The 12,042-nt window shown below is 37.0% G+C and overlaps 1 protein-coding gene across 1 annotated transcript in view; it reads left to right on the top strand.

Moving 5' to 3' along the window:
* The window catches only part of TEX11 (testis expressed 11), a 210,130-nt gene that overhangs the window by 29,154 nt on the left and 168,934 nt on the right, over positions 1-12,042 (top strand). The window contains exons 5-6 of the mRNA XM_086389929.1: positions 1,902-1,986; positions 6,728-6,807. Of these exons, the coding sequence (XP_086246055.1) occupies positions 1,902-1,986; positions 6,728-6,807 (165 nt within the window). The remainder of the gene's footprint in view (positions 1-1,901; positions 1,987-6,727; positions 6,808-12,042) is intronic.

Genomic DNA, 12,042 nt, shown 5'->3' with positions numbered 1-12,042 from the left:
GAAGCCAACTTATTGCAAATTTTATTCTTTTGATGCTATGAGATTGATTCATTTTTTCATCTGGTTGACCTGATAGAAAGATAAACCCCAAAAGAAGCTGCCAAAATCTTTGCTCCCCTTGTTCCTAGAACAGGACATAGTAAAATAAATCTTATTATTTGAATATGTATTCTTTACTTAGCACTTTGGTAGGTAATGTGAGTGCTACATAAATTGAGTAAGGTATGATCTTTGATATCAAGAAGCCTAGTTGGGAAATAAGAGTAACAACAAAAACAAAAGATAAATAATACAAAGTAGCATAATTAATTGTTCAATTATGTGAAACTTAGTGAATACAGGAATTCAAAGAAGAGAAAGATAATGAAGAATGTAGTAGTTGTTGAAAATTGCATGTATGTTCTTGGTGAGGTTGAATTTGAATTTGAATTACATAAAGATAAGGGGAGGAGGTATATCTGGTGAAGCCAACTATGAATTTCTTGTTGTTTAGTCACTAAGTTGTGTCCTCTTTGCAGCCCCATGGACTGCAGCATGCCAGGCTCCCCTGTCCTTCACTATCTCCTGAAGGTTGCTCAAACTCATGTCCAATGAGTCAGTGGTGCCATCTAACCATCTTGTCCTTTGTTGCCCCCTTCTCCTCCTGCCCTCAATCTTTCCCAGCATCAGGGTCTTTTCCAATGAGTTGGCTCTTCACACCAGGTGGCCCAAGTATTGGAGCTTCCATGTCAGCAACAGTCCTTCCAGTGAATATTCAGGGTTGATTTCCTTTAGGACTGACTGGTTTGTATGAATAAAGGTACACAGATAGGAATGAACAAGTTGTGTTGATAGGACAGTGATATAATTACTCTGATGTTAAGTTTTTGGGAGAAAAAGTAAAAAGACTAGGTTATGGAGGACATGTGCCGGAGTCCAGCTCCAGCAGCCAGGGAATCAGCCTGAAGGGGTGAGCGGTGTCGGTGGACAATGATGTAGCCTCTGACTCAAGGTGCGGGGCTACATGTTTATTTTAAGCTTCAGGTTTTCTTTTATACTTTGACAAAAGCATTAGGTCAGAGGTTTGACATTTTTAGTCCCCCCACCACACCCAGATTTATTGTCTCCAGAAATCATTGTTGCCCTACAAACAGAGTTCCTGCTTCAGCAATTCTCTCAGAATGGCTTTACTATTATCTACTTCCTCTTATGTGTCCTATACTTAACTTGTGATTATGTTGTAACTCATGCTACATTCCTCAGTTTATTTCTTATCTTTCTAAATCCTGTTTGCCTCTAGCATCTTAAGATCACCATCTCCTAAAAAGGCTTCTAGCTATTTATATCTTTAAAATTCCTAATCTCTGTAAGCTATAGTAAAATATGCTAACACTACAACATTCCTTAAACTTTTAGCTTTTAACTATTCTTAATTACTCCTAAACCCAGCAAACTTCTTTTGCCATAAATATTTCCCTCACAAACAGGTCTCAGATAACAATCCTTCCCATGGCCTCAAGCTGCCGCCTATGTGCTCATCCTGGAACATTCTTTGTAAAGATCCTTGAACAAATGTCAGTGGTTACTTTATAGATTATTTTCTGGGCACAACTGCAGAAGTCTTTGTGCTTTCTCATGCTTCTCTCAAAAACAGTAAGCACCTTAACATTCTTACCAGCCAACTGAAGAAAGGAAAGAACAAGTCAGAATCACAAGACCTAACTCCTTCATCCCAGGACTGTGCCTGCGGGATGAGGAGAGGGGGTTGGGGCCATGCCTCCATTTTGTCAGTAATGCCTAATGCTGCTCCCAACAGATGTGTAAATAACCCACAATAGTCACATAAATGTGAAACATGCAAGAAATAAAATATCATAGGAGGCAGACAGTGTTTTAACTAAGAAAATGTTTCTGTTGCACAGATTGAAGAAATGGCAGTAAACCTGTGGAACTGGATAATTACCAATAATATAGGTTTGGTGATAAATGAAGAACAGAAAGCTAAAGGTACGTATATATTTAGTAACTCATACTATGAGGAATATTCTTATTGTACATCAGATTGTGTTCCTGTAATTTAAATATTTTTATCAGTTCTTAAATGCATATTTGTTGAAAGAAAATTAAACAAAACAATCCTTAGACTGTAGTTTCTCGAGCAAACCCTGCCTTGGTTTTATCATTTTTCAGAGGTTAGCTCTTTTTCATTGTAATTTAAAAGCTTCACTGAAGAAATAGTCTGGTGGTGAACAAAAAAGATGATTAAAAATGAGGTGGGGAAAATGAGAACTTGAAGAAGTGTCAAAGGACGTGGTTTGTTTCTCTGGAGAAGAGATGATTAGAATCATCTGGATTCTGAAGAACCATCAAATAGTAGGTTCTCTTCTCCATTAAGAAAATAATGAAAAATGTTGCTGTGTGAGGAATTTAGATTGAATAAAAAATCTGTAAAGAATAGTTTCTTTATGAGGTGAGTTGATAAACATTGGACTGAGTTACTGAGGAAAATTATAAAGCAAACAAGAATAACAACAACTAAAAAAAAACCCCAAACCATATTCATCTGCTTTGGTGTATTAAATGTGATCCACTGTCTGGCAGAGTATGAGCACTTTAGCTAAATGGGCAGGATCTAGTGTGCTGACAGTTACTGATTTCCAACAAGGATAGTGACAGTTAATGCATTTATGGAAAGTATATTGCTTCATTATAAAGATTATGTTGAGGCAACCTGTCAAAAGGTGAATCTCTGGAGTGCTTTGCCTTGCAGAGAAATGAATTTTGTCTGTATGCAACAAATAGAATTTAATACTAAATATTTATCTGTATGAATATAAACCAAACTGTATACAACCTCAGTGTACGTATTGGGTACTTAGTGGTTAGTATAGTCAATAATATACTTACTTATTAGCCTACTCTTCTATTAAAATGTTTAGAGAACAGTTCTATCTCTTTAACTCTCAGATAAATGTTGATATCATTGCTCCTAGAGGGCTTAGATCCTGGAGTTGTGAGGAGGGAAGAGTTGGAAATTCATCTGTGGGAGAAACCTACTGCATAGATGAATTGTGTGATGTTAAAATGGGTTAATTCTAAACTCCTCCCATTCTGCGTATCAAGGGACACTGCTCTGGCTGTTTTTCACTTCTTGCCCAGTAGTGGGGATTTGGTAGATGAAATGGGAGCTGTAGCCCTAGGACCTTTCCTAATGTACTGACTCTGCAGTTCTTAGATATTTGGGTGCTTGTTATGTGTACAGTATTTTTAAGATACAGTGGAATACAGGATGTAGTGCAGGAAGCATCTGGTTTAAAAAAATTTTATTTCCAAAATACATTGATTGGTTGGAAGATATTTTGTCTCAAAAACAAATTCAATGTGCCTGGATTATGTTATGTGATCAAAAAAGTCATTCAAGATTTATGCACTATAATTTTGTATTCTTGGGAAGGATTATGGAACAATGGACAGAAATGGGAAAGCGAGAAGTAGAGGAATGACTTGTAAACTTTAGTTTTAGACCTGTTGTATTTGAGGTGACAGTAAAGTTAGAGATGTGAGACTGGAGCTTGTGTGAAAGGTTGGGCTGCCTATAGATTTGATAGTTATTCACATGGAGGTGATTATTGAAGCCACACAAGTTGTTGAATTCTCAGAGGGAGAAAAGAAAGAACAGTGGTTCTTAAATATTTGTATAAATGAGAGTCCTTTGTGGAGCCTTTTTCAAATACAGATGCCGAGGCCCCATCATTGGAGGTTTTGATTTTGGGGTTTAGGAGGAATTCTGGGCATGTCTATAATTTGAAAAAAATTCTTAGGAATTTTCATGCACAGCAAATTTTAAGAACCAATGGTGTTGAGAGAATAGAGTAGTGAGATTTTAACCTTAATTCTTCCAGTTAAGTAAAAGAAGTAAAAGAGCAAGGATAGGAGACATAAAAGGAATAGTCAAAATATTCTAGAGGAGACTCACTATCCACTTCAGTTCAGTCACTCAGTTGTGTCTGACTCTTTGCGACCCCATGGACTGAGCATACCAGGCTTCCCTGTCCATCATCAACTCCCAGGACTCACTCATACTCATATTCATTAAGTCAATGATGCCATCCAACCATCTCATCCTCTGTTGTCCTCTTCTCCTCCCACCTTCAGTCTTGCCCAGCATCATGGTCTTTTCCAATGAGTCAATTCTTCACATCAGGTGGCCAAAGTATTGGAGCTCCAGCTTTAGCATCAGTCCTTCCAATGAATATTCAGGACTGATTTCCTTTAAGACTGACTGTTTTGATCTCCTTGCAGTCCAAGGGACTCTCAAGAGTCTTCTCCAACACCGCAGTTCAAAAGCATTGATTCTTTGGTGCTTAGCTTTCTTTATAGTCCAACACTCACATCCATACATGACTCCTGGAAAAACTATAGCTTTGACTAGATGGACATTTGTCAGCAAAATAATACCTCTGCCTTTTAATACGCTGTCTAGGTTTGTCATAGGTTTTTTTCCAAGGAGCAAGTGTCTTTTGATTTCATGGCTGCAGTCACCATCTGCAGTGATTTTGGAGCCCAAGAAAATAAAGTCTGTCCCTGTTTCCATTGTTTCTCCATCTGTTTGCCATGGAGTGATGGGACTGGATGCCATGATCTTAGTTTTTTGAATGTTGAGTTTTAAGCGAGCTTTTTCACTCTCCTCTTTCACTTTCATCAAGAGGCTCTTTAGTTCCTCTTCACTTTCTGCCATAAGGGTGGTGTCATCTGCATATCTGAGGTTATTGATATTTCTCTCAGCAGTCTTGATTCCAGCTTGTGCTTCATCCAGCCCAGCATTTCACATGATGGACTCTGCATAAAAGTTAAATAAGCACACCCACTTATTGAGTACATACTCCTTTATAGGGTTGTCAAACCATGTTATGGCAGGCAGTAGGTAAAAGGGACAAGGTAAGACTCCAGAATGAAAATACAAGGCACATTATTCTTGAAGATTTAGAAAGGAATGGATTAAAGCTAAATAAACAGGACAAATAAAGAATTCACAAGTGCCAGCAGATGCAAATCTATGTTTTGTGTAAAGTTAGAGATGTGAGAAAAAATCTTTGTTTTGTGTAAAGTCTGTCAACAAGCACCTAACCAGGATATTTATAGTATAGAGGGCCAAGAACAGGCTGATGAAAAGATGAGGATAGAACAACAACATCAAAGAAAACATCTTTATACTGAAATAGTGTTCTGTCTTAGCCTCAGCTGCCTTTGGTCATAAGGCTTAATGGTGATAGTTATACACACCTGGATCAAGAACGTAGGCCTGGAGCAAAGTTCTTAGACTAAGACAGTTCCCACAGAGGGACACTGCTTCATGCTGAACTAGGATAGAGTGAGGTGAAGGAAGTGGTATTTTTCAAAAAGGTTATGATCATTGGGAAATGTTGCTGTGAAGTCAGGGAAGCTGATCTTTGTGAGTGCAGCTTTAGTAAAATGATAATGAAGCCTAACAGATGGCAGGACATTAGGGAAAAGAGGGAGCAGTAATAAAATTGAGATAGTGGGTCATTCAGATCATGAAATTTTGAGACTTTTCCTGGTGGTCCTTGTTAAGAACTACCTTGCAATGCAGGGGACACGGGTTTGATCCCTGATCTGGGAACTAAGATCCCACAAGCCTGCACCACAACTAGAGAGACCACATGCCTTAACCAGAAGACCCTAAGTGCTGCAATTAAGACCTGATGCAGCCAAATAATTAAAAAAAAAAGTTGGGCAATGAGAGGAAGAGGTGAAATGGGATGGAAGCTTGAAGCACAGTGGGGTTAGTTGAATTTTTTCAAAGAAGGGAAATAGATATATTTGAAGGTAGTGGGGAAGGAATAGAGAGATCAGGGTCATTGAGAATACTGAAAAATTAGTAAACTTTGGAAAAAAAAACATTTTCAAAACTGGAAATGCAAGACAAAGTAAATATATGTTTAGAAATTATTTTACTGTAAGTTTTTTTCCAGAAACAAATTAAATTTGTTGAGGGAATGAATAAATTTTCCTTTTTGTGATGGTTAATAAAAATTTGATTACTTCAATTACCCTGTAATTTAAGCTGGGCAAATCACTTTTTATTGGAATATTAATTAAAATGATATTAACATAGAATGGCTGCAGAGTTTTGAAAATATCAAGGCAATTAGTTCAGTTATATGTGGAGTTATCTTTAAAAATCTGGGTATGTTTTATGATGAAAGAAACCACACAAAAAGGTTACAGTTATTCAAGCTTTTCTATTTTCAGGGTAAATTAACTGTACAACGAAGATATCTGTATTTTCTAAGTTATGCTTCAAGAACTTTACCTCATCTGAAGAAAATAATGTATTTAGGAAGTTTCGCATTTTAGGAGAATAATCTTAAAATATTCTGATATTCAGAAATTTTGTCAGATGTTGAATAGCTTTAGATTCCAATTCTACTTAGAATTTTCCTGCTGGCATGGTGCATACAAGAGCATCATATGAGTCTTTGGGATTTAAGACCTGTAGAAATTAAAATTTGAAAATATCTGTTTGACTTAAGCAAATTATTCATTTGGTAATTTTCAGGTCATCTACTTTCGGTAATTGATTTTTTAAAAAGGCCTTTAAAAGTCCTATTTTTAACAACAAATATGATTTTACTTCACTCCTCTTTTCTCTTTATAGGTATATATAAAAGGAGAATGAATGTTTTGTGTTTATGGGTGTCTTAATTACTGAATTACTGTTTTGCAGTGCGGCATGTTGCTTGTAAGTTGATTCGCATGTGTGAACACCCAGATGCTTCAGAAGAAGCTATTCATAGACAAATTCTGGTAAGTCCTAATTAAATCAGGAGAGGGCACATGCAGTGAGATAGTCATTACTCCTATGAAAATGGTTGAATTTTCCTGTGAAGATGGTTGAATTTAGTGTAAACGTGGAAGGGGTGTTATATCCTTTAATTCTGTCAATGTTGTTGTTATTCAGCCTCTAAGTTGTGTTTGACTCGTTGTGACACCATGGACTGCAGCAAACCAGGCTTCCCTGTGCCTTACCATCTCCTGGAGTTTTCTCAAACTGTTCATTGTCAGTAATGCCATCCAAGCATTTCATCCTCTCTTGCCCCGTTCTTCTCCTGCCCTCTGTCTTTCCCAACATCAGGGCTTTTCCAGTGAGTTGGTTCTTTGCATCAGGTGGCCAAAATATTGGAGCTTCAGCTTCAGCATCAGTCATTCCAGTGAATATTCAGGGTTGATTTCCTTTAGGATTGACTGGTTTGATTTCCTTGCTGTCTAAGGGATTCTTAAGAGTATTCTCTAGCATCACACTTGAAAAGCATCAGTTCTTCAGTGCTCAGCCTTCTTTATGGTCCATCCCTCACATCTGTACATGACTACTGGAAAAACCATAGCTTTGACTATACAGATGGACCTTTGTTGCTTTGACTATACAGATGGACCTTTGTTGGCAGAGAGATGTCTCTACTTTTAAATACGCTGTCTAGGTTTGTCATAGCTTTTCTCCAAAGGAGCAACCATCTTAATTTCATGGCTGCAATCACCTTCCACAGTGATCGTTTAACCCAAGAAAAAAAAAATCTGCCACCATTTCTACTTTTCCCCCATTTGATTGCCATAAAGTGATGGGACTGGATGCGATGATCTTAGCTTTTGATGCTGAGCTTTAAGCCAGACTTTTCACTCTCCTCTTTCACCTTCATCAAGGGCCTCTTCAGTTCCTCTTTGCTTTCTGCCATTATAGTGGTATTATCTGCATATCTGAGATTGTTGGTATTTCTCCCAGCAGTCTTGATTCCAGTTTGTGATTCATACAGCCCAGCATTTCACATGTTGTACTCTGCATATAAGTTAAATAAGCTGGGTGACAATATACAGCCTTGATGTACTCCTTTCCTAATTTTCAACCAGTCCTTTGTTCCATGTCCAGTTCTGACTGTTGCTTCTTGACCTGCATACAGGTTTCTCATGAGACAGGTAAGGTGATCTGGTATTCCCATCTCTTTAAGAATTTTCCATAGCTGCTTGTGATCCACACAGTCAAAAGCTTTAGTGTAGTAAGTGAAGCAGAAGTAGGTGTTTTTCTGGAATTCCCTTGCTTTCTGTATGATCAAGCAGATGTTGGCAATTTGATCTCTGGTTCCTCTGCCTTTTCTAAATCCAGCTTGAACATCTGGAATTTTTTGGTTCATGTACTGCTGAAGCCTAGCTTGAAGGATTTTGAGTATTACCTTGCTACCATGTGAAATGAGGACAATTGTATGGTAGTTTGAACATTCTTTGGTATTACCTTTCTTTGGGATTGGAACGAAAACTGACCTTTTTCAGTCCTGTGGCCTCTGCTGAGTTTTCCAAATTTTCTGACATACTGAGTGCAGCATCATCTTTTAGGTTTGAAATAGCTCAGCTGGAATTCCATCACGTCCACTAGCTTTCTTCATAGTAATGCTTCCTAAGGCCCACTTGATTTCACACTCCAAGATGTCTGGCCTCTAGGTCAGTGGCCACACACACCATTGTGCTTATCCAGGTCAATAAGACCTTTTTTGTGTAGTTTTTCTGTTAATTCTTTACACCTCTTCTTAATCTCTTCTACTTCTGCTAGGTCCTTACCATTTCCCTCTTTTATTGTGTTTATCTTTGCATGAAATGTTCCCTTGGTATCTAATTTTTTTGAAGAGATTTCTAGTTTTCCTCTTCTTCTTTGGCTTGTTCACTCAAGAAGGCTTTCTTTTCTCTCCTTGCTGTTCTCTGGAACTCTGCATTCAGTTAGGTATATCTTTCCCTTTCTCCTTTGCCTTTCCCTTCTCTTCTCAGCTATTTGTAAGGCCCCCTCACACAACCACTTTGCCTTCTTGCATTTCTTTTTCTTGGGGATGATTTTGGTCACCACCTCTTGTACAGTGTTAACAGACCTCCGTCCACAATTCTTCAGGCACTCTGTCTGTCAGATCTAATCCCTTGAATCTATTTCTCACTTCCACTGTATAATTGTAAGGGATTTGATTTAGGTCATACCTGAATGGCCTAGTGGTTTTCCCTACTTTCTTCAATTTAAGTCTGAATTTGGCAATGATGAGTTCATGATCTGTGCCATAGTCAGCTCCCGGTCTTGTTTTTGCTGACTGTATAGAGCTTCTCCATCTTTGGCTGAAAAGAATATAATCAGTCTGATTTCGGTATTGACATCTGGTGATGTCCATGTGTAGAGTCTTCTCTTGTGTTGTTGGAAGAGGGTGTTTGCTATAACCAGTGCATTCTCTTGGCAAAACTCTGTTGTCCTTTGCTCTGCTTCATTTTGTACTCCAAGGACATACTTTCCTGTTACTCCAGTTATCTCTTGACTTCTTACTTTGCCTTCCAGTCCCCTATGATGAAAAGGACATCTTTTTTGGGTATTCTAGAAGGTGTTGTAGGTCTTCATAGAACCATTCAACTTCAGCTTCTTTGGCATTTAGTGATTTGGGCATAGACTTGGATTTTTGTGATACTGAATGATTTGCCTTGGAAACAAACAGAGATCATTCTGTCGTTTTTGAGATTGCTCCCCAAGCACTGCGTTTTGGGCTCTTTTGTTGACTATGAGGGCTACTCCATTCGTTCTAAGGGATTCTTGCCCACAGTAGTAGGTATAACAGTCATCTGAATTAAATTCTCCCATTCCCATCCATTTTAGTTCACTGATTCCTAAAATGACAGTGCTAACTGTTGCCATCTCCTGCTTGACCATGTCCAATTTACCTTGATTCGTGGATCTAACATTCCAGGTTCCTGTGCAATATTGTTCTCCATAGCATCGAACCCTACTTTCAGCACCAGACACATCCACAACTGAGCATCATTTCTGCTTTGGCCCAGCCTCTTCATTCTTTTCTGGAGCTATTTCTCTGCTCTTCCCCAGTAGTGTATTGGACACCTGCTGACCTGGGAGTCTCATCTTCCAGTGTCGTATGTTTTTGTCTTTTCATGCTATCAATGTTACTTTCATAATAATTATATCTGTTACCATTAGAGGTCTCAGTAGTACTGTAGTTGTTAGTACAGTGATTCAGTGGACTAAATGTTGAACTTATAATTTAGGATTTATGAAAAGTAATGAAAGTAGTCAAAAGTAATAGTTTTCTACTCCATCCCTTTCTACCTCTGTCTTGCTCCCTATGAGCAAGTATGTTTTTAATGGAAAATATTTTTCCCAGTATTTTAAAACAGTATTTTATTGAAAAGCTCAAATGTACACACAAAGTAGAAGATACAGTATGATTCCCCTATTTACTCATCACTCAGCTAGAGTAATCATCAACTCACCACCACTCTTGTTTGTTCTATATCTCTCCTAAGCAATCCCATGGATTATTTTGAAACATATCCAAAAAAATATTATTTTGCCCATAAATATTTCAGTACATGTTTCTTAAAGACAAGATTTTTATTCCAAAAAAACCCCTACCTATTATTATACCCAATTAAATTTAATAAGGATTTTTCTAAAATCATAAAATATCCAGTCTTCCCTCCCTGCAACTACTCACACTTATTCTCATCCATCCTGCTTCTTTCCAGTTGGTTTTTAGAATCAGCATTAAATTTGCACCTTGTACTTTGTTAATATATTCTAAATTCTGCATTCTGATAACTACATTGTTAGTGTATTGTTTAATATTAGTACTTTGTCCTCTGTTTTTCCAGAAAACTAGTAGTTAGATTTAGAAGCTTGATCTGATTCAGGTTCATTTTTGTCAGGAAGAATTCATCAGCGGCATGGTGTGCTTCCGTCAGGAGTTAGTAATGTTTGTTGTTTCTCTTCTGTTGTGTAGTGCCCTTTGATGATTGTTATCCCTAGATCCATTATTTCTGTGGAGATTTGCATATTCTACCTCTGTATTCCTTCTTTGTTTATTAACTGGAATAGAGAGAAGCTTTCATAAATGATTTGGTCACTCTGAAGTATACTTTGTCTGAGAAAGTCATGACTCTTCCCCTTTATTTAACAGTTTTCAGAATAATGAGTTGGTTCTCTAACATCCTTTAATAATGGCTAAGTATTTTTTTTTAACATTGTGAATTCATGGGTTTTAACATACTTAGTGACTGTCAATCCTTTGTAGTTATTATTATTACTGAAGCACAGTGTCCTACTTTTGGCTAGTAGGAGCTTCTTTAAGTGGTTCTGAGTCTTTTGGCATGAACTCAGCAGTTTTTAATAGTTTTATTTGGTTTCTGATATGACAAGTTATCCAGGTTTGTCTTGTATAGTTCTTGCTCTAGACCTGGAATCAGCCATTCCTCTAAGGAGCCCTGTTTCCTTTTAGTGGAGAGTGTTATTTAGAAATAAGAGTCTGGATGTTACAGGTGCTCATTGCTATTGCATTGGCATTGTTTCTAGACCTTTTAAGTTGACAGAGCTATGAAGTACATTTTTTTAAAAAGAAAGTACATAATGAGTTCATACTGATATTTCCAGTTGCTATTTAGGATTATAGTATTTTACTTAGCTTCTTTTTTTTTTTAAACTTAGTTTCTGGATTTTATATTTGTGTCTCTTGGTTCTAAAAATCTTGGTGCTAAACATTAATATAATGAATAACCTCTTTTATCCTAAAAATTATTTTTATAACAGTTTCAGAATATACCAATATCAATATTATTACAAAGAATGATTTCTAAAAATGGTTAGGAATTTTTTTGCAGTTTTGTTCTTAAAGGTATATCCCACTAGGAATGTACAGTCAAAATATTGTTTCAGTATTATTAAAATATTATTTTAAAATTATGTCAAAAATTCCTTTCTCTATGATTATGCTGTCAACTTGATACAGTTAGATTTATTTGCTTCTATTTGCTTTTGATTTTTGTGATTGCTTCCCTCTTACTCATTTTGATTTAATGTTTTATAATTATGTAAAATATTGACATGGTTCTGAAGTTAAGTCAGATCTACTAAAGGAACTATCTTCGGATAAGTCTAGCTTCTATCTCTCTCTTTTACACGCTATTCCCTCCCTTCCCCTGTAGATAACTATTTTGTTTATTTATTGTTTATCCTTTTGATTG

Source organism: Bos grunniens, chromosome X (genome assembly GCF_055505025.1).
Source record: "Bos grunniens cultivar Pamir isolate PY7600 chromosome X, Bosgru_T2T1.0, whole genome shotgun sequence".
Classification (NCBI taxonomy): domain Eukaryota; kingdom Metazoa; phylum Chordata; class Mammalia; order Artiodactyla; family Bovidae; genus Bos; species Bos grunniens.
The sequence above is the reverse complement of the archived record's forward strand: the minus strand, read 5'-3'. Positions and strand labels throughout refer to the sequence as shown.